We start from the raw sequence: 24,018 nt of genomic DNA on the forward strand, positions 1-24,018 counted from the left end.
TTTTTTTATTAAAGATTTTATTTATTTATTCATGAGAGAGAGAGAGGCAGAGGGAGAAGCAGGCTCCCAAGGAGCAGGGAGCCCGATGCGGGACTCGATCCCAGGACCCCGGGATCATGACCTGAGCCGAAGGCAGACGCCCAACCATCTGAGCCACCCAGGCGCCCCGGAAATACATGCCTTTTAGACTATTAGTCCACATACATTCCAAGCTCGGAGCAGATATTTTATGGATCTCATCGTGGGTTTGTTTGTATGAGTTCCATACTGTATGGTTCGTATCTAAGAGTCAAAAGTTGGGCAGTATCAAAAGAACTCTTCCACAGAGTCCCTTGTATAATCCAAATAATTTTATTGTGAAGGTTATACATTATAAATTTCACAAGAATTAACTTAATGCCACACGGAGGTAGAAAATTACCTCAAAACACCATAATAGCCCATACACCTGCATGTAAATCTTTTCAGCAACAGGAACAAAAGGTGTGACAGGATCACAAATAAGAGAAACCAAGTTAGCATGTTGAGGCAGAGTTCCCCGGCTTTCATAAGCAGGTACTTAATTTTAACTGAAGAAGGAAACATGTAATTTCTTTAGATTGGCTTGGGGCTATTGCTATTCCATATCCTACTTACTGAATAGACGGATGTTAAAATCCATAGTGGAACACCTTTGATGAAGAGATCTGGGATATTTGTACAGGTCTCCCAGGATCATTTGGGAGACATTCCAGCTTGGTTTTATCATTTAATTATTTTAGCTTGGGGTCACTCAGTTTCAGCACTGTTGACCTTTGGGACTGGATAGTTCTCTGTCCGGCAGCTGTCCTTGTGCATTGTTGACTGTTTAGCAGCATCCTTGGTAGACTCGTGACAACCAAAAATGCCTCTAGACATTGCCAAATGTCCCCTCAGCAGACCAAATTGCCCATGGTGAGAACTGCTGCTTTCGTGTGTTACTCCCCAGGGGTTTGGAGACTGGGACAATCCTCATAGCAGATATTCTTTGTGTCTACTCAATTTATTATAATCTTTCTGGGTATAACATGTATTTAACAAAAGTACCCAGTGTACCTATTGTAGTTGGGGTTCTGTGTTAACTGCTGAGGATGTAGAATTGAAATATCATAGCCCAGGACTCAGGGTATTTTAAGCTTTTACACTGCTGTGCCTTCAGGAAATCAGATGAAAGATCTGTTTTTGTTTTTGTTTTTTCTCTACTTGGCAGAAAAATGCACTTGTGTTCTTGCTTCTGTTGCTCATGAGCCCTCCCCCGTCCTCCCAAAGCCTAGTCTGGACCCTCTTTGGAGGACTGTGGATCTAACAGCCTTTCTAAGTTCTTGTATACTTTAGCTTGACTCATCATAATGCAACATTATCTATAGGGAGTTTCTTTCATAGAGAGTTTTTTCAGTAAGAAGTACTATCCTAATTCCAAAATTCACATTCTCCACAATGCTTTAATTCTATTATCTCATTACTACTTCTTAAAAGCTTAGCTGCTTTGCTGTAGTAACATAGGCCTAAGAAAGGCATTCCAGCAGGCTTGCCAACAGCTTGAATTTACAGGTACAAATGTTAAAATGGCATTAGAATCAAACACATTTCTCAGGATACCCATTTCATTATTATAGTCAATACAATATATGGAAATAATAGCCCTTTATAGTCCTCTTCAACTTAAGGAGTATCATTTACTTGGCACTTGATTCCATTTGGTTATTTATGGAATTTCTAAATGGGCCCATTTATAATTTTACCTTTTTAAATAAAAATTCTAAAATACTGGAAGATCTGAGCTCACCTCTTCCTCTGGATACACCAGGGCTACAACTACAGATAATGCAGCTGACTCTGGACATTACCTGAAGACTAGCAGAAGGGGTCTTCTACAGTTAAAGAAAAAGCCACATGGAGAAGGGGCAAAGATGCAGCTGAGAACCCAATCCCCTGCATGGCGACTTACAGGCACAGAGATCCTACCTAAGGAGCATCTCACATTACTGGGGACCTGCACCAGAAAGATGAGTCTCCATAACTTCTGAATTCAAATTCACTCCCACTCCAAGAGTGGGAGTGCTGGTGGACACCATTTTCTTGCCCTCCTTCAGCCTGGCTGCACTTTGCAGGAACCAATTATGGTACTCTCCATCTACCTTGCTAGCACTGGTCATCCAACTGAGCATCCCCCTGAAGCAAGTACTGTCCAGGGGGGTTGGGGATCAGCCCCACCTACCAGTGGGCCTAGAATAGTCAAAGCCCAGGCACAACAGGAGGGCACATGCTGCCCACAGGGGACACCTCTGGAGTACCTGGTCCTGGTGACCAGGGTGAATGGACTGTGCTACTGGGCCCCACAGGACACTTTCTACAGAAGACCAATACTTACTTACAAGACCAGGAGACAGAGCTGATCTACCTAACACATTGTAATAAGCAAAGAGAATCAGACAAAATGAGGACACAGAGGAATATGTTCAAAAAGAAAGAAAAAGGCAAAAACCTAAGAAAGACAACTGCACAAACAAAATGGAGATAAGTAATCTACCCAATAAAGAGTTCAAAGTAATTGTCCTAAAGACGCTCACCAGACTTGGGATGAACTCAGAACTTCAACAGAGATGGAAAATATAAAGAACCAATCAGAGCTGAAGAATACAATAACAAGAGAAAAACACACTAGAGGGAATCAACCGTAGAGCAAAGGGTGCAGGAACCAGATGGAAGATAGGGTAACTCACATTATAGGGGCCCCAGAAGCAAGAGAGAGAAAGGGGCAGAATACTTACCAAAGATAGAATAGCTGAAAACTTCTCTGACCTGGGGAAAAGAAACAAACATCCAGGTCTGGGAAATACAGAGAGACCCAGACAAGATGAACCCAAAGAGGCTGACACCATGACACATATTAAAATGGCAAAAGAGAGAATCTTAAAAGTAGCAAGAGAGGGGCACCTGGGTGGCTCAGTCAGTTAAGTGTCCAACACTTGATATCGGCTCAGGTCATGATCTCAGGGTTGTGAGATCGAGCCCTATGTCAGGCTCCAAGCTCAGTGTGGAGACTCCTTAAGATTCTCTCTCCCTCTGCTCTCCCCCACTCCCATTCACGCTGGCTCTCTCAAAAAATTAAGTAAGTAGCAAGAAAAAAGCAACTAGTTAGGTACAAGGGAAACCCCATAGAGCTATCAGCTGAGTTTTTAGCAGAGTTTACAGGCAAGAAGGGAGTGGCATGATATATTCAAACTGCCGAAAGAGAAAAAACCTATACCAACAATATTCTACCCAGATAGCTTATCATTCAGAATTGAAAGAGACATAAAGGAGTTAATTACCACTAAACCATCCTTATAAGAAATGTTAATGGGACTTCCTCAAGTAGGAAAGAAAGGCCTTAACCAGAAGAAAATTATGAAAGGAAAAAATTTCACTGGTAAAAATATAGTAAAGGTAGTAGATCAATCACTTATAAAGCTAGTATGAAGGGTCAAGGACAGAAGCAGTAAAATCAGTTACATCTACAGAAATTAGTAAAGGGATACACAAAATAAAAAGATGTAAAATATACATATAAAACATGAGTGGCAGAATAGAAAGGTAGTGCTTTTATTTATTTTTTTTTTGAAAGAGAGAGGGAGAAAGAGAATCTTAAGCAGGCTCCCCACCCAGCACAGAGCCTGAAGTGGAGCTCCATCTCACAACCCTGAGATCATGATCTAAGCCAAAATCAAGAGTCAGATGCTTAACAGATTGAGCCACCCAGGCGCCCCTAGAAAGGTAGTGCTTTTAGAATGCCTTTGAACTTAAGTGACCATCAACTTAAAATAGACTGTTATACACATTGAATATTATATATGCACCTCATTGTAACCACAAGCCAAAAACCCGTAATAGGCACACACAAAATAAAAAGAATCCTAACATAAAGCTACCCAAAACTATCAAACCAGAAGAGAGCAAGAAAAGAAAAACAGAACTATGAAAACAACCAGAAAAGAAAATGGGAATAAGTACATACCTGTCAACAATTACTTTAAATGTAAGTGGACTAAATGATCCAATCAAAAGGCACAGGGTAACTGAATGGATAGAAAAACAGGACCCATCTACATGTTGCTTACAAGAGACTCGCTTTAGACATAGGGACGCATACAGACTGAAAGTGCAGGGATGGAAAAAGATATTCCATGCAAATGGAAAGGGAAAAAATCTAGGGTAGCAATACTTACATCACACAAAATAGATTTTAAACCAAAAGACAAGGGAATTACATAATGATTAAGAGGAACAGTCCAACAAAAGGATATAATAATTATAAATATCTATATACCCAATATGTGAGCACCTAAATACATAAGCAAATATTAATAGACATAAAGGGAGAAGTTGACAGTAATACAATAATAGGGGACTTTAACACCCCACTTACATCAATGGATAGATTATCCAGACAGAATCAACCAGGAAACCGTGGCTTTGAACACACATTAGACCAGGTGGACCTAACAGATATATAAAGAACATTCTATCCCCAAACAGCAGAATACCCATGATTTTCAAGTACACCTGGGACACTCTCCAGAACAGATCACATATTAGGCCAAAGAGCAAGTATCAATAAGTTTAAGAAGGCTGAAATCTTATCAAGCATCTTTTCCAACCACAATGCTCTGAAACTAGAAAACAATTACAAGAAAATTACTGGAAAAAATACATGGAGGCTATACAACATGCTACCAAATAGCCAGTGGGTCTATGAAGAAATTGAAGAGGAAATTAAAAAAAAAAAATACATATAGACAAACGAAAATGAAAACACAATAGTCCAAAATCTTTGAGATGTAGCGAAAGCAGTTCTTAGAGGGAAATTTATGGCAATACAGGCCTACCTCAAGAAACAAGAAAAATCACAAATAATCTAACCTTACACTTAAAGAAACTAGGAAAAAGAACAAATAATGCCCAAGGTTAGTAGAGGGAAAGACATACTAAAAATCAGAGCCAAAATCAATAGAGACTAAACAACAATGGAAAGGATCAATGACACTAAGAGCTGGTTTATTGAAAAGGTAAAGAAAATTGATAAACCCTTAACCAGACTCCTCAAGCAAAAAAAGAGCAAGGACACAAATATATAAAATCAGAAATGAAAGAGAAGTAACAACTGACATGACAAAAATACAAAGGATTATGAGAGACTGCTACAAAAAAGTATACACCAACAAATTGGACAACCTAGAAGAAATGGATAAATTCCTAGAAACATACGATCTTCCAAGACTGAATCAGAAAGTAGAAACCTGAACACATCAATTACTAGTAATAAAACTGAACCCATAATAATAATAAACTCCCAGTAAATGTCCAAACCCAAATGGCTTCACAGGTGAATTCTACCAAACATTAAAAGAGTTAACACTTACCCTTCTCATACTATTCCAAAAAGAAGAGGAAGAAATGCTCCCAGATTCATTCTAGAAGTCAGCATTACCTTGATTCCAAAACCAAAAAGAAAGACACTACAAAAAATAGAAAACTACAGACCAATATTCCTGATGAACATAGATATAAAAATCCTCAGCAAAATATGAGTAAACCACATTCAACAATACATTAAAAGGATCATCCACCAACAAAATAAAAAGGCAATCTATTACTGAAGGGCAGAATATATTTGCAAGTGATATACCAATAAGGGGTTAATATTAAAAATATATAAGAACTAATATAATGCAATACCAAAAGAACCCCAAATAATCCAATTAAAAAATGGTTAGAGGGCCTGAACAGAAATTTTCCAAAGAAGACACACCAATGGCCAACAGGCACATGAAAAGATGCTCAGCATCACTCAGCATCGGGAAAATTCAAATCAAAATGGTTAGTATCAAAAGGACAAGATGTAACAAGTGTTGATGAAAATGTAGAAATAAGGGAGCCCTCATGGACTGTTGGTGGGAATGTAAATTGGTACAGCCACTATGGAAAATGACATAGGGGTGCCTAAAAAAAAATTAAAACTAGAAATACTGTACAATCAAGCCCTTTCATATCTGGGTATTGAAAATGAAAACACTAATTAGAAAAGATATATGTACCCCTATATTTATTGCATTATTTAAAATAGCTAAGATATGGAAGCAATGTAAGTTTCAATCAGATGAATAGATGCAGAAGATGTGATACATAGATACACAATGGAATATTACTCAGCTATAAAAAAGGATGGAATGTTGCAGCTTATGACAATATGGATGGAGCAAGTGAAATAAGTCAGATAAACACAAGGTACCATATGATTTCATTCGTAGGTGGAAGTTAAGAAACAAATTAATAAACAAAGTTAAAAAGAAACACAGACCAAAAAAAAAACAAAACAAAACAAACCAGGCTTTACACGCAAACAATGAATCATGGAACACTTCATCTAGAACTAATGATGTAATGTATGGGGATTAACATAAGAATAAAAATAAATAATAAATAAATAAAAATCTTAATAAAAAATGAAAAATAAACTAATGATGTAGTGTATGGTGATTAATATAATAAAATTAAAAAGAAAAAGAATGTGATATATATTTTTAAATACATTTTTATATATTTTAATATATATGGAATATATATGAAATCTTGTCATTTCCAACAACATGGATGGAGCTAGAGAGTATAATGCTAAGCAAAATAAGTCAGAGAAAGACAAATACCATATGCTTTTCGCTCATGTGCAATTTAAGAAACAAATGAACAAAGGGAAAAAAAAGAGACAAACCAAGAAACAGACCCATAACTATAGAGAACAAAGTGATGGTTACCAGAGGGGAGGTGGTGGTGGGGAATTGGTGACATAGATGAAGGGGATTAAGAATACATTTATTGTGATGAGCACTGAGTAATGTATAGAATTGTTGAATCACTGTATTGTACACCTGAAACTAATAAAACACTGTATGTTAACTATACTGGATTTAAAATAAAATTTAAAAAACAAAAGAAAAAAAAACAAACAGGCTTTTAAATACCCAGAACCAACCATAGTTGCCAGAGAAGAGTGGGGTTTGGGGATGGGCAAGATAGTTGAAGGGGATTAAGATTTACAAACTTCCAGTTATAAAGTGAGTAAGTCAAGTACAACATTGGGACTATAGTCCGTATTCTTGTGACAACTTTGCACGGTGACATGCAGATTGTAAGTGTAGTGATGCTGAGCACACAGATAATTGTTAAGTCACCATGTTGTCCACACCCCAACTAATGGACCATTGTATGTCAACTACAATTTAAAAAGAGTTCAAAAATCTGAACGATCAGGACTGATTTCTGGGATATAACCAAGAGTAAACAAGGACCTAAAAGCCATACAGAGTTACCAAGAGGAAGGTTCAAGATACAAGTTCAAGGGTGCTATTTATGGCTAGAGAAAACTGCAACTATCCCTTGAAACACTGCACAGAAGAAATCTTTTTTTTTCTGATGGTCAGCAGGGGTAATGATTATAGACATTCTGAAATCTGAATAGGCTTGTAAAGAAGCAGCAGTATGAATGTTAAACAATTGATTATTTCTTCCAGTAAGAAATGTGACTTTCCAAGCCTCCCATTGTGTCTCTTAACTGCATTGAACAATTTCCATGAAAAATTATTCACCGTGCCCAAGTTTCCAGAGGAACAATTTCATATAGAAATCGTTTCTCTGTTTGACAACCTTAGCCACGTAAAATACTATGTTTGAAAGTAGAACACACTATTCATTGCACAGTATATATTAGGGGAGATTGTTCCATGTAATTCCAAAAGTTTATATGCCACTCTACAATTCAAAAATGGCCAAGGAGGTACATGGACCCAGAATAATCTAATGATTTCAAAATGAAAGCATAATAGCAGTAACTTGTCATGGGTCTTAGGAAGATAGGACTAGCTATTTCGTAGATTGCAGTTTATCACCTGACAGAGGCAGCGTGTTTACCATGCTCTATCTTTTGGAAATATTACTGCTCTTCATCCATGTCTGAGCCAAGAAGAAATCCTGGAGTTTGTCCCTCTGCATACTTCCATTTTAGAAGGAAACTTGAAAACAAGCAATTCTGGGAGCCCAGACCTAATTTTTAAAGTAGCTAGATGTACCACAAAAGATAATTATACATATTAATGTCCACTGTGGGTGTTTCCAATCCTGTTAAGAATTCTCAATAAGATCCATAATAAGAACACCATTATGCAGTTATATAATTTTGTTTCCTACGTGCCTCTTAGCAAGTGAACAGAAATTCTGGAGGATTTCGTCTATGGAGCTTTTACATTGTGCTTGGTGACATAAGCCCCAGTGGGTGAAAACACGGAATGAATGGATCACTGGGCCTTCCCTCTGTTTCAAAGCTCCAGAGTTCACTCAGCCCCACCTACCTGCTGCCGAGGTGAACTGGGCGGCACGTGGTGTTGGTGTTCCGGCTTATAAGCCTTGTCTGTGTTGTCCCGGCCATCTCAGAGACATCACCCACAGCATATGAAGCAACATTTTACCCATTTTACTGTCGTGGGGAGAACGAGAGGCAGGGAACTCTCTCGCTTCTTCAGGCAGAGGCTATGTGCCTTCCTCTTAAATTCAGAAAGAGTGGGAAGCATTGCCCCAAAATAAGTCTCTGAAGGGAGAGGCAAGAGGAAAAAAGGACAAAGAAATGGAGGTTTCTTCTTTAAGAATCACAGTAGTCAAAAGCAAAGGAACAGTATAAACAAAGTACCCTTTAAGACAGTGCTTTAATAACCTGTCTCTATCTAGGTTTGAGCAAAGCAAAGTTTCAGTTAAAAGTCCATCCGCTTTAAGGGCTTTTGTGGTTTATCAAATATTGTTACACTTAAAAATATTGTTTACCTTGCTACCTGTGGCTTTATTTATTTATTTATTTTTTAATCATTACCTGTAAGTCGGCAATAGAACATTTCATATCCTTTCTACCTGTGAAGATGCTTTTAAGGCATCTGGGTAAGTACTATTACCTTCAATAGTATTATTGCTTTTAGGGCCTTTGTGTTCTCAAAATACCTGATTATTAATATGCCTGTCAAAATGCTTCTGATAAAAGATTTTAATTGGAGTTGAGCATGAGTCAGGCAGAGCAAATGTTCACGTTTTCCTTTTTTTCTCTCATTTTTTGATGTACAGGAAAGAAGTTCTATTTCACAGGGGCTTTGGCCCATTAATTGACACTAGAATTATTACAGCTACGATTTTGGGGGGTCAGATCTATGATCTCCCCCTAGCAACTATCATAGTATCTAACATGTGATAGACACTTAATAAATGTGTTGAATTAGTAACTGGAAATTAGGGAAGACCTGGTGGGATCATAGGTCTCTTCTGTAACCTGTATACCCTTCTTATCCAAAGGGTCCTTTGGTTGATAAGTATGTATCTGTGGTTCATGATTAGAAGTTTTTATGATGCAAAGTATATACTATGGTATCAAATATTTAGTACCACCTATGCCCAAAGCACTGCGCTAGGGGACATAAAGATTAGTGTCAACACCCATGCCCTCTGAGAGTCTGCAAATGCCCCCGAAGGGCAGGAGGGAGCTCCAGGGTTACATTGCGAGATAACTGTATGGCAGGGTTCTTAACTTCGTTAACAAAAGAAACTTGCCCTCTAAGTCAACTTCCCTTTCATCTAAGTGATCACTAATGCATAGACCTACTTCCCTTCTCCAATTGGCTATCACTGCCCTGTAACAATTCCCCATTGTTCAAACCTGTGGAACACTGAGGTACTTTGTACCCTGTCTTCTCACTGTCCCCTGTCCCTTTCAGCCCTAAGAGAGGCTGGAAAAACCTACTTATCCCAGGCACATGTGATCACTAGGCAGAGGGTGCATGTTTCTACTCTTGGATGTTTGTCTTGTGGCTGCCATCTTGAAAAGTACCAGTTAAATGGGATGACTTCAGAGTTTTATTCTTGTGTTTCAAAACCTATTACGGAGTTAGAAAGGGGGACGTTTCAACATAAATGCATCTATCTCATAGTTTTTCAAAGCAGCTGTAGGGATTTCATTTTCAGATGAGGAATCATTTTCATTTTTAGCCTGTCAACTACAGTGAGCGTTTTGTGCATACAAATCCTGCCACAAAGACCTTGGGGGTGTCAACCCACCCCAATGATCTCAGAAATTGAGGTTCCCTACTCCCCTTCAGCCATTCCCCTGCCATCCCAAAGAGAACAAAAAACCATTTAAAATACCTCGAGGGCAAGCAGCAAATCGCTTTTTTAAAGATTTAAGAACTTGAGGAATTTGGCATTTGCTGTTTATGGATGGGAATCCAAAGCAAAATCAGTTGTTGTGTTCTCTTGCAAACACTCCTATGTTCAACTGCTGTGTTACTGTCCCATCTGTTTTTTACCAAGTTTTCTAGCTTCCTCCTCTGTGTCTTGAGCTGATAAAATCAAGGAGGGGGCGTCTACCAGGTTCCCTTACCATCTTCCAGGCAGCTAAAGCTGTTCAGATAGCTGAGACCTCCCTTCAATGGCCCTTCTGTTTCTTAGTGGGGAAGAGCCTATTCCAACCCCAACTGGTGCTGACCAGTAACTTCCTACCTCTTTCCCTTTAAAAGCAAGGTCCTCAACCCTTGGCCACTTACACAGCATCCTTACCTCTGAAATGGATGTAACGATCAGATGGAAAAGCCCTCCCAAAGGCGACTCCTACCCCTGTAAAGAAGAGAAATCTGTTTCTGTAAAAATGAAGAGCCAAGAATTTAACTGGAACACCTTTCAACTTCACTGTGGACGGTGGTGATGTTTCTTGGACTCTCTGCTGGCATTCAGCACCTAATACTTCAATCCTGTTTCTGCAATGAATGCTCTCTGTGCAGAGTCTGATGAATATCCAGAGGAAGTGCATCATAAACCAAAGTTGCTGCTAAAAGCAGTTCTAAGAAGCGAGTCATTTTCTTAACGTGGGTTCTAGCAATTCAATTTCACTCAGAAAGAAACCTTTACAGCAGCATGAACAGGATTCACCACCAGCTACCAAACCTGAGGCTTTCTGTGCTAAAAGTGAAAAAATACATGTACATCCCTGCGATCATAGTTGTAATGTAATTCTAAGACTCTTCCTTATTGAAAACTAAGACTTGAAAAAGACTTTAGTAAGAATTCTACTTTTTTCATGTAGAGAAGAGAAAACTAAAGTCCTGTGAGGTTTATCTAGTCTCCTTGACCTAACTTAGTTAGTCCAAAGTCAAGAACTTAGAACCATTTCTCAAGTCCAGTTCACTGCTCAGTCTTCCCCACCACTTTGCCTTTCTTACAAAGTTGTCTTCCTCTACCCAGCCCCCTGCCCCGAAACATCCTTTATCCATCACTCAATCACTCAGAAGAATTCAATGGATCAACTTTTTTTTTTTCGGATTTTTTTTTATTCGTTTCAGAGGTCCAATTTAGTGATTGATCAGTTGCATACAACCCCCAATGCTCATTCCATCAAGAGCCCTCCTTAATGCCCATCACCCAGTTACCCTATCCCTCCAGCCCCCTCCCCTCCAGCAACCCTCAGTCTGTTTCCTAGAGTTAAGAGTCTCTCATGCTTTGCCTCATGGATCAACTTCTTAGAGTAAGTCATTAATAATTAGCCTAAGTGAAACCTCTGGGTCATCATACCTTGCACTATGAGCAAGGGAGAGGCCAAACTTGGCCTTGGCTGGCCTTTATCAGGTTCCAGGAATTGTTGAAGATGCTAATCAAGAAAGTGCTTTCTTGCTCATAGTGCAAGATATGATGACCCAGAGGTTTCACTTAGGCTAATTATTAATGACTTATTCTAAGAAGTTGATCCATGAGTACTTGCCTGGCGATGAGTATTAAAGAGGGCACGTTCTGCATGGAGCACTGGGTATTATACACAAACAACGAATCATGGAACACTACATCAAAAACTAATGATGAAATGTATGGTGATTAACATAAAACAATAAACAATTTAAAAAAAAAAGAAAGAAAGAAAGTGCTTGAATATTACTAGGAAGTATTCTCACCTCCCATCAGCTACACTAGGCCTTGGCTGTGTTACTAAAACACTTACATCCTTTAGGTTTGTCTCATCCATTTGAAATGCAGCATACTTAAATTAACCAACAAAATCACAACAACATAGACTCTGTCAGTTCATTAAAGTATGCTAACAGGCATACAGTTTGCTAAGTCACCCCAGGAGGGCAGAATAGGGCTGCTTGGACACTGAGCAGTGGAAACATGCCCTTCCTGTCGTTTTGCAGCCAAAAATACCAAACAAGCTTGCAAGAGACAAGATTCACCTTGGCCTACTGGCATTTTGCCTTCCTCCAGGGAAATGAAGAACATGGGGATAACAATTACAATACAGGGTGGGGAAATCAGCACCTTTTTTCCCCCCTAGTGTTGCCAGACAGGTCACAAGCTCCTCTTGATTTCTTTAAAACAAAAAACAAACAAAAAAAAAACTGGTTGAATAAAAAGGTTCCTGAGGGGTAGAGTTTAGCCCAGAAATAGGTCAGTACCTCCCTAATATTCCATTTTAAATGTGGTCCCAAGACAGAAACAGGTACTTTTTAACAGGCTCAGATTCAAGACACTTTTTTTTTTTTTTTTTTGAGAAACAGTTACTCAACGAGCTAGAACTTACCATGATCATTCAGAAGACAAATATGAACCCCCCCAGCCACGTTGCAAAGGATTCTGCTCTGGAATTTATCAACTGTTGTGTTCGTTTTCTTTTTTCTTTTTTTTTTAATTTTATTATGTTAGTCACCATACAATACATCATTAGGTTTTTTTGGGGTTTTGGATTTTTTTTTAATTATTATTATGTTATGTTAATCACCATACAGTACATCATTAGTTTTTGATGTGGCGTTCCATGATTCATTGTTTGCGTGTAACACCCAGTGCTCCATGCAGTACGTGCCTTCTTTAATACCCATCACCAGGCTAACCCATCCTCCCACCCCTCCCCTCTAAAACCCTGTTTGTTTCTCAGAGTCCATAGTCTCTCATGGTTCATCTCTCCCTCCGATTCCCCCCCTTCATTTTTCCCTTCCTTCTCCTAATGTCCTCCATGCTATTCCTTATGTTCCACAAATAGGTGAAACCATATGATAACTGACTTTCTCTGCTTGACTTATTCACTTAGCATAATCTCCTCCAGTCCCATCCATGTTGATGTAAAAGTTGGGTATTCATACTTTCTGATGGCTGAGTAATATTTCATTGTTATATGGACCACATCTTCTTTATCCATTCATCTGTTGAAGGGCATCTCGGCTCTTTCCACAGTTTGGCTATTGCGGACATTGCTGCTGTGAACATTGGGGTGCATATGGCCCTTCTTTTCACTACATCTGTGTCTTTGGGGTAAATACTCAGGAGTGCAATTGCTGGGTCATAGGGTAGCTCTATTTTTAACTTCTTGAGGAACCTCCACACTGTTTCCAAAGTGGCTGTACCAACTTGCATTCCCACCAACAGTGTCAGAGGGTTCCCCTTTCTCCACAACCTTTCCAACATTTGTTGTTTCTTTCCCTGTCCATTTTTGCCATTCTAACTGGTATAAGGTGGTGTCTCAATGTGGTTTTGATTTGAATTTGTTGTTTGTTTTCTTAACAGGTGAAAAACGCAGCTGCCAATGTACTCAGGGAAACATGGCTAATTTACAAAAATACAAAGCTAGTAAAAAAGATAGATCATGCAAAAGTAAGAAAACATCAACGAAAATTCTTGCAAGCTATTCACCAGTAAGTACCATTTCTCATTTGTTGCCTTCCTGCTTGTGTAGCTCTGGGTCTAAATTCTCACACTTGGTCATTCTTCTCTCGTGAGAGAAGAAAAAAGAAAACACTGTCATATCTGTGCCCAGAAGACATTATTTGGCATTTTAGTAATTCCACAAATGAAATGCTGAGAAGATTGTCAGTTCTTTTTAGGACTAAAAAAATCATTCATTATGGGGGAGAATCGTCATTTACTGTATTAACTAAAATGTCTTCTCAGGTTCTCTCTTTAGAAACAATATTTTCAGTTGCAATTGTATTTCCTACTGTAGCTTAATTATTCATCTAGTTTGCTCTAGGATGTTTAGTTTGTATCTACTGCAAAATCTTGACAAACATTTACTATTTTATGACCTGTCTGGATTTTGTTTTTAACACCCTGCCAACATGTTTCTATGAAGATAGTATAGATGCTTGATTTAATACTTGCATTTTTAAATGAGTCTTTACTCAGGACTTGGGGGATTTTCTATACACTCCGTGTTCATTATAGATTTTATAGTACCTGCAGACCTTACACTCTTCTACCATTATTCTGACTTTATCCAGACCACCATTATTCAGTTTGTTGAAGTTCTTCACACCATTTTGTTGTAACACTGTATATAACCATCATAGACTTTTAAAGGACAAATGCCTCTGTAGTGAGTTTCAATAATGACTTGAAAGCACCAATTTTTCTCCCTCAGGCTGGCAGCATCCTTACCGTAAGTACATTCATGTGGGCATCCATCTTGAGGCTGCACAGCCTTGCTCTTAAGTCCATGCCATTTCTGTGTGGGGAAGAGCAGATCTGTCCCATGGATGGGCCAGAAAAGTAGCTTTCCTCATGCAGCCTACCAGGGGAATCATGGAAAGGTAGGTCAACACACTGGGTATCCTGAGTAGATGGCAAGATGTGTCTTTCTCGGAGCTGCCTAGTGTGGTAGACCAGAAAGCTCTGAAGCTGGAGTTTTTATTGTATATTCTCAGGTAGTACATACCTAATAGATTACACTGAGAGTCTCTCGGAAATCACTCAGCATTCAAGGGCTACCCTTTCACTTCTCCCTCCAACTGTGCATTTCTAAATAGTAGCACTCACAATGTGGACTCTGTCTAGAAATTACTACCGTAATGAGAATAAAATCCAGGCACCGTGAGATCTAAAATGGAGACTCCACACATACAGTACAGTAGAGCCCGCCCTCATGGCTCCTCAGAGCGCTTTAGTCGCGTTCTTGCTGCCACCAGCCCCAAAGTGACATCATTTCCCCTTTAGCTCTGGGATGTCACACTGGGCCCCCAACTATGCTTTTTATCCCATTGTAAGGAAAGGCTAGAATTTTAAGATAAGACTCTGTCCAAGTCTGGGAATGCGTAAAAGGGAAACACAGAGGGACACCGGATCAGATCTGGCTCCCAAGAAGAAACTGCTTGCTGGAGATCATGGCTACCTTTATAACCAAATACCACCCCCTAGGAGCCTCCACATCTTGGTTCCTTAAAGTTTAGACTAAGAGAGCGAGTCCCCAGAGAGACACTGAGCCTTCACCTCTGAGGACAGGCTGCCTCCTCAAGGGTCCCCGGGTACCCCTCTCCTGGTAGAGTGGCCATTCCTACACCCCCACAAGTGTACCACATAGAAACCCAACATTCATCCAAGATTTCTCCATACTGTGGAGAATCATCCTTTGTACTTTTAATATTTCAATACAAACTTACATTGTTCAGGTATATTAAAAAAAAAAAAACCACAAAACTTACCTTTGTGTGTGTGGGCAGGTGTGGTCAGTCTATGGGTCTAGCAACCACACATGCCATTTCCTCTGGGATCATATTTATAACCCTTTCTGTCAGTGTGATGTACCTATTAAATAGAAAATGAAATGTGAGTGGCCTTGGGTACCATTGATAAGTTTTTATATAACAAAACTATTGGAAAAACTGCTTTGATGGTTTCTGTAATAATTTTGTAGCCACATGTGAATGGTGGGTATTTATATTTTTATCTATCTTGTCGCAAAATGCACTCATGCTCCAATCTTGGGGCAGGTGGGGGCAGCTTAGGGGTGTTCACTGTAAATTTTTTTCAACTTTGCCACAGGTTTGAAAATTTTTATAGTATGTCAGAAAAAATTATTGGGGGAAGCGAAATTGAAAAATTGCCCCTAAGCAATTGTTAGATTTCTAGAAGGTGCATGGACCCACTCTTAAGGGGTTCAAGGTATAGCTTACATGGGCCTTCCAGAATCCTGCTCTGGGATAGCATAACAGAGGAAACCATTCATGATTCTTCTGCTTCTTGCAGACATTTCTCATTCTGTTTCTTCAGTAGCAACAATGTAGTTCTAAAGTAGATCAGCTTTGAGCAACGCAAATGTTCTAAATTGTTTTATAACTTAGTCTTGGGGTTATCTGATTTCCTTTGATGTGGGAGGGTACTTATACTTTGTAAAAAAAAAAATTAAAAAGTACAACTGGACATTTATATGGGCTGGGTTTTGGCTAGATTATTCTGATCGTGCCTAATCTCTCATTTTGAGTGAGTGAGTGAAGTCATGCAGGAAAGCACACAGGGCTCGATTCTTCAGGGCAAGGCTCCCATTGCCCACTATTCAGACACAGATTTATAATTTCATTGGCTAGAGCTCTGCTGGCCTCTCCCATCCTCTGATTTGTCCTGAGAGCTTTTCCAGGGCTCGATCTGGACTCCCCTCTTCCCAGCGTCTCTCCCTGACACATGGCCTCCCTAGTCTCCAGTAGATGCCTGCTTCTCCAGGCTCTGTCCTCTTTCCAGTAACAGATCTGTCTTTAGGGATCATCACTTAGTGCCAGGAAGCATCCTGTGCCTGTAGACCTTTGAGCACTTTTTCTGGTATCAGCATTAACTCTTTTAAAGTATATCATTCTTCTATCTCAACTACAGACCCAGCAATCAACATGAACTTGTCTTGGAGCCGAGGAATTCAGTAAACAGAATTTCTCTGATGCTGAGTTTTTGGATTACCCACCTTTCAGAAAGCCAGGCTTCTGAACAGCCCCAACTCAGAGTAGATGTATCCCCTCCAAGAAACACTGACATTATAATCCCATTGTTGAGACTATTGTCCCTATGACATTCATATTAGACCAAAATGGGTCTTGTAGTTTACTTGGACATCGAGTATCAAAGAGGCCATAATGACCTGGTAGAGGTTCTTCCTTCTGAACCTTCGTTCTGGAGAAAGCGCTGTGTTTCGGGTGAGGCAGTCTCTCAGCAGTGAAGGATGCTAATATAATTGAACAGTGTTTTTCTGTGATCACTGTGCCAAAATCCTGCAGAACCTTAACAGGATCTTTCCGCCAATGAATCGAGCCCCCTGTGCACAATTGAACACCACGCTGTTATATATTTTACAGTTTCTTTTCTTTTGTCTTTTTATTTCAACAAAATGAAAATAGAGCTCGGAAGTAAGTTGTGTGAGCCGCTCCCCTCAACATTTGCAGAATTTTCTACTGGCTGCATGCACCCAAGTGGATCCTTTATTTGTGAATTTTAGTAGTCTGATTGCTGCTATGGAAATGTGATCCAAAATCATGATCTTTTCCTGTGATAAGTGAAGTTCACAAGGAAGAAGTCAACATATGTTCCTTATTCTTCTTTTGGGGGACGGGGGGAAGGGAAGTAAAACACACACCTTTTACCTTTTATTCTGACAACTGAAGCTTTAAGTAGGCTTGTTTTCTGCCAGTTCTATGGTTCAGGCAGTCTCAGAAGCAGCAAGGCAAGATGATTTAAGTACACGTAGCTCAGGGGATTCCAATCGAATAGGCTGCTCTATGTCAGCTTTCCGGATTAGTGGAAAAGAAAATGGGCAAAATTCTACTGTCAGAAACATAATATAGGAATTCAAGAGAAGCAAATTAGGCTTCACTGTTTGGAAGACAGAGTACTCGCCTCAGCGAAGGGACCAGCACTCTGGCCCTTCCGCGGGACCGGCCAAGCTCAGGACTTTGCCTGCACTCACTAGTTGCTGGAGGCTTCTGATCTGGTTCCCCAAACTTGGGTCATTCATGTGCCGACTCTCCTATTACTTAAATCTGAAAACAAAGCTTGATGTAAGTCTCTTATCACAAAATGGCTAAAAAACAAAAACAAAAACAAACCAAAATGAAAAAACCAAAAAACCATCCCCAGCAAAGAGAGGTAAAGGCAGCATCAGCCAACAACTGCAACCCTGGCGTTGAATTCTAGCCACGGACTGTTGCCTGCAGAAAGCTCTCAGCTGAAATTCTGCTCTCTCTTTTTTCAGAAAGGAGAGACTAGCAGGTGTTGGGAGATAAAAACAGGATAGAACCAGCCTGAGACATTTTTCCTGTAATAATCATGAATTGGAAGAGAATTAAAGAGGACTGTCTCTCCATCTGGTTTAGTATTTAAGGTCTTCTTATTTGCGTGTCACTTAGCCATCTAGAACACCTCTACTGGTATAAATCCAGCACTCCAGAACCACTGTCCTCACCTAACCCTATTCGTTTCCTCCATTAAGAAACTGAAGGTCAAATTAGGGCCAGGGAGAATGGAGTCCATGTCTGGCCCCTTTGTTTTCTCTAGTACCTTTCTGTAGAATGACCCTACACGTTTCAAGGGGGGTTTTTTTGTTTGTTTTTTGTGTTTTTTGGCAGGGGGAGGGAAGGGACTTGTTTTTAAAAGGCAGACACAAGAACTGTAATCCTTGTAACTACTTAGAGAAACCTATCTCAACGACGTGTTAGATTTAAATACATATTTGTAAATTTCTTTTACACTTAAACATATTCCATCTCTAGAATAGCACAGAAAGGAGCCAATCAACTGAGTTCCAAGCATTCTAATAGAGAAACACAGACTTGCAATGATATGTTATAACCTTAAGCTGTTTTGGATGGTTAAATATCGTGTTATAGGCAGGTGTCAGTTACACCCATACTGGCAGAAGGAACTCTATCTTCACTGTCAAGCAGATTTGGGGACATATTGGATATCGTAGTTTCAAAACAAAATCACTGTGCATCATGAACATTTGTTGCAAAAATCTCCCTGGCAGTAAAATCTTGCCCTGTGAATTTTTTATCCCTTTTTTGTAATTACCTTTCATTTAAATTGGGAAATTATCAAGATGACTCTCCAACATCAACACTATACTTTACAAACAACATGTCATCAAGGCAAAAAGGTTAGCATGGACTTTTTTTTTTTTTTTAACTAAGTAGCTGAGAGAGACTTGTTCCTCTCCTGGAGCATGGCTCTGAATCGTTGGCTTAAAGAACAATAAACCACTTGTCTCTTGTTGGAAAATCTTCATTTCTTGGTACAGAGTAAGCAATGAATAAATATTTTTTTAAAATATTATAGTAAATAAGGAATAGTAAGAGTTGTCATTCAGAAAGATTTAAAAAAAAAAAACCAGTGGTTGTTTGACTGTCAATCAGATATATGCAATGATATTTCAAAGTATCTAAAAGTAACTTTACGAGTAGTGGTCCCATCTGTCAGACATTTTAATTGTCCGCTGACTTTTATCTACAATAAAAAATTAAGGGAAATTCTCCCAAGGAAATGGTCTGGCTCCCCTTCAAATTCATGGCAGTTTAAGATGAAAGTCAAGGGAAACACAAGGAAGAATAAGAGAATTATGTGTTTTGAGTTATCTTGCTGCTGGTTGAATAAAAGCTTTCTTTTTGCTAATAAGAATCTCACTTATCACTGTGTTTCATCAGGTTCAAATACCTAACCCAATCCATCTCCAGCTGAACAGGGCTATGCCCCGTATCTAGTCATGTAGGCATAGGAAGGTGCTCACTGCTCCAACATTGATGAAATTGTCGTCGCTTTGCCTATTTCTTCCTATGTCTATTTGAAACGATACTGGGATTTTAAGGAATGTTTTGACTTTTCTCATATGGTTAAATCCTTATGAGCCTTACTCCGTTCAACTTTTAACTCCCTGGTAAATAGTTGTCCTAAGGACACCTCATCTCTTTCTCTCTCTCTCTCTCTCTCTCTCTCACTCTTTTCCTTTTTTGCGGTGTTGGGGAAGCATGCTTCTCATTGTACCAGATACATAACCAGTTTGGACTTGACCCCAAATATTCAAGGCATTATCCATGCAGTTCTTTGCTCTTGTCAATTTTATGCATGCTCTTTGGAAGGCGTATGAGAGCAGTAGAAAGGAAGGAGCCCTTCTGACTTCAGATTCTGTCTTTTAGATTAAGAAGTGTAAAGATGGAGCAGAGGAAACTGAATGACCAAGCCAATACCTTGGTGGACCTGGCCAAGGTAAGCTTGGGGTCTCAGCCCTCGTGATGAGGTCTGTTGGAATGAAGCACTGCACAGTAACTGATCGTGCTTTTGGAGGAGGACACCCCAAACTTGCTTAACGCATCAAGCCAACAAACCACCCTAAACCCAATGACCCAACTGAACAGAATTTTCCTAAAACTCTTCCTTCATATGCTCTTTCCCTACATAAATTATTCAACCCCCATTCTAAAAGCCTTCCTACTTACAGGGGCTTGAAAATACAGTAAGAAACATAAGTGGAATATGAGACAATACCATTGGGTTTCATATTTGTCATTCAGTCTCATCCCTTTGAGAACAGAACTACATCCTGGGTTTGACCATGATGTTCAGGGCTACATAGGACTCAGCAATAAAATTATTTTTTTATTTATTTTAAGCCCACTCAGAGGACTACAATGTTGAAATTAAAAAAAAAAAAAAAAACAAGAAATTACATCATAACATGAGAATCATCTTTCCAAAAAAAAGAGAATCAGTTTTTATAATTTAGGATTCTTTTTTCATTATTTAAAAAATCATAGTACTTTTTAAAAAGCACATTAATGGTCCCTTGATTCTTCTGTCACACTCACAAGATTTATCTGGTTGATTTGTGGTTGTTCCTTTCAAGTCAACTCCACTTTAAAAATATGAATATTTGCCCACAATGACAACCTTCCATTTTCCTGAGCTAATTCCAAAGGAGGCATCATGTGGAAGTTCTCAACCTTTTTTTTTTTTTTTTTAAGATTTTATTTATTTGACAGAGAGAAGGACAGCCAGAGAGGGAACACAAGCAGGGGGAGTGTGAGAGGGAGAAGCAGGCTTCCTGCCGAGCAGGGAGCCCGATGTAGGGCTCGATCCCAGGACCCTGGGATCATGACCTGAGCCGAAGGTGGACGCTTAACGACTGAGCCACCCAGGCGCCCCAGTTCTCAACCTTTTAACACGAATGCTTTCAAAGGGGCAACTCTCTCTAGGGGCACCTGGGTGGCTCAGTCGGTTAAGCATTGGACTCTTGACTCCGGCTCAGGTCATAATCTCAGGGTTGTGAGATCAAGCCCTGCATTGGGCTCTGCACTCAGCAGGGAGGCTGTTGGAGATTCTCTCTCTACCCCCTTCCCCTCTCTGCGCATGCTCGCTCTCTCTCAAAACAAATAAATAAATCTTTAAAAAAATAAAAAAATAAAGGGGCAACTCTCAGTTGGATCTGTACATCCTGTTGTTTGTCTTTTATAAAGCCTCCAGTATCACTAGGAAAATTACACCTATTTATTCTAGCCTCATGAAATAACACAACGACACTATATTTGTCTTAATGTATATCAGTGACACATGCAATATAAATATGTAAAAATTGAGTATTTGAGGCCTTACAAATAGAAGGTAAGTGAAGAATTCAATGACTTACCCCCAGGAGAGCATATGTCGTGCATTGAAGGTGGGCAGCACACATGAGACTCGAAAATGTTCTCAATTAATATTTACACACGTGGCTCTCGTCTTGAACAAAGATGGGGCGGACTCTTACATCACTCCAAGGCCAAATGATAAAGAAATTGGGTAAATAAAGCAGACCACTTGGAAATAATATAACATTTTACTTATATAATTAATTTAATATTATAAATCTGCACTATATAATGTCACTTCAGGAGTCTGTCTACAAGGCAGGATGCTCACAGATATATGCTGCGCTATTTCTTTCAAATTATTTCTTGAGTACCATGCTTATTATTACAGCTACAGAGTTGTTGTGCCATAAGGGTTCAGTATTTTCTGAGTGAATGGATGTTGCTCCCATATTCTCAAGACTATGTAGTAAAAAATAAAGTTAATGTGCTCTGTCTCCATGACCAAGCTCAAACTAAGTGTCTGTGTCCTGAATAGTAACTCTCTCAATCAGTTCATTTATCATCATTAAGAGGTTAGTAAGCAGGTAAGAGCACATTTAATAGAGGGAAATGAGATAGAGGGATAGACAGCTTCAAAAAAGGTTTTGAAACTTGGGAAAAGCATCAGTGGGAGGAGATTCGTGTGCCCGTCCTTTCCTTCTTCCTGGTCTCTCAGTTCCCTCCAGAAACATAACTGGGAGTCCAAGTTATGAAAAGCCTCTCATCAAGACAGTTTCAAGATCCGCTAGAGAACAAAAAACATTTTCCTCTTTCAAACCACTCAGCTCTGATAAACCCATAGCCAACAGCGTAGACTGGTAACTTAGTCTCCCCCCAACTTTTTACCTCTCAAAATGCTTTTACCCAACGGAGAGCCTGTAATTTGAAACCTAGGGCCACAAAGGATCATTCAGAATTTTTTCTTGCTTTAAGTTACTAAATTACTTGACCAAATTAGTTTGTCCTAAACTTCCTTCATATTCCACCTTCAAAATTTTTGCTACATTCCAGTACCTTCTGTGTACTATTATGATGATTCTTTAAATCTGCTTCATTTTAAAAATTACCCTTGCCCTAATAAATATTACATGTTGCAAAACGAATGTGACGTGCTAACTTTTGTAACTGCTATTAAGAAATCTACATAAATATTAAATCGCAACTTTGTCTCGACACCACCAAAAATCATGGGCATACCACCAGCAAACCTGTATGACATTTTCTGCAACTGGATCAGGTTAAGGCCTAAAATCTTACATATTTTTAGGAGGGGGAGGGTGTGGGGGGAAGGGAGAGAATCTTTCTTAAGCAGGCTCTCCATCCAGTGCAGAGCCCAAGGTGTGGGGCTTGATCTCACGACCCTGGGATCACAAACTGAGCCAAAATCAAGAGTCGGAAGCTCAACCGACTGAGCCACCCAGGGGCCCCAAAGAGCCTCCATTTCTAAATCCTGGCATTGAACAGACATACTAAATCTGCTTTGCAAAGTCCAGTGCTCCATTAGCTGATGCCCCTATTTCTTTGTGTGCCACCAAAAGGAATCCAACCCTCAGACTTGGAGAGTTGACAGTTTGCTTCCAGGGCCAGTGTCCTGAAACCTTAGTCCTTGGTTTCCTTATCTGTCTCCCATCCTGTTTTGTAGACCCAGAACATCATGTATGACATGATTTCCGACCTAAATGAACGGAGCGAAGACTTTGAGAAGAGGATCGTTACCGTGGAGACAAAACTAGAGACTCTGATTGGCAGCATCCACGCCCTCCCTGGGCTCATCAGCCAGACCATCAGGCAACAGCAGAGAGATTTCATCGAGGCTCAGATGGAGAATTACGACAAGCACGTCAGCTACGACAATGCCGAGCGGTCCCGGTCCTCGTCCAGGCGACGGCGGTCCTCCTCCACAGCGCCACCGACTTCATCAGAGAGTAGCTAGAAGAGAATCAGTCAACCACAAAATAAGACTTTTTGCCATCATATGGTCAATATTTTAGCTTTTATTGTAAAGCCCCTATGGTTCTAATCAGCGTTATCCGGGTTCTGATGTCAGAATCCTGGGAACCTGACACTAAGTTTTAGGCCAAAATGAGTGAAAACTCTTTTTCTTTTCCTTTCAGATGCACAAGGAATGCACCTATTATTGCTATATAGATTGTTCCTCCTGTAATTTCACTAACTTTTTATTCATGCACTTCAAACAAACTTTACTACTACATTATATGATATATAATAAAAAAAAAAGTTAATTTCTGCACATACTTGTTTGGTCCCTTGACATTTCTAAAGGTTCAGTTCTCACATTGTTTTCAAGCTAAGATGACTGGTTATTGCCTGATACATGTTGATAACTTCCATTACCCAGAGTCTGGCTGGTTGGAAGAAGACTTTCAATCGCCCTGTACTCCCTTCACTAAGATGCTCCCCCATTACAAAATGTTACAGTCACATTCATTTGACACAGGCAGCTTACTATTCTCTTTGAGTTTACAGTGTCTAGTTTCTAATTGCGTTTATTTCCAAATTATCTGGAAGGTGGAGCTGTTACATC

At 39.6% G+C, this 24,018-nt stretch overlaps 1 protein-coding gene across 1 annotated transcript in view; it reads left to right on the top strand.

Annotated features, from left to right (window-relative positions):
- Nucleotides 1–23,724, top strand: part of KCNN2 (potassium calcium-activated channel subfamily N member 2) — a 154,044-nt gene extending 130,320 nt beyond the window's left edge. The window contains exons 6-8 of the mRNA XM_064595581.1: nucleotides 13,630–13,757; nucleotides 20,004–20,073; nucleotides 23,116–23,724. Coding sequence (XP_064451651.1) covers nucleotides 13,630–13,757; nucleotides 20,004–20,073; nucleotides 23,116–23,406 — 489 coding nt within the window. The 3' untranslated portion in view covers nucleotides 23,407–23,724. The remainder of the gene's footprint in view (nucleotides 1–13,629; nucleotides 13,758–20,003; nucleotides 20,074–23,115) is intronic.
- Nucleotides 23,725–24,018: the final 294 nt, after the last annotated feature.

Source organism: Mirounga angustirostris, unplaced genomic scaffold, assembly GCF_029215605.1.
Source record: "Mirounga angustirostris isolate CCGP_5_RB_7025 unplaced genomic scaffold, mMirAng1.0.hap1 SCAF_7, whole genome shotgun sequence".
Taxonomy (NCBI): domain Eukaryota; kingdom Metazoa; phylum Chordata; class Mammalia; order Carnivora; family Phocidae; genus Mirounga; species Mirounga angustirostris.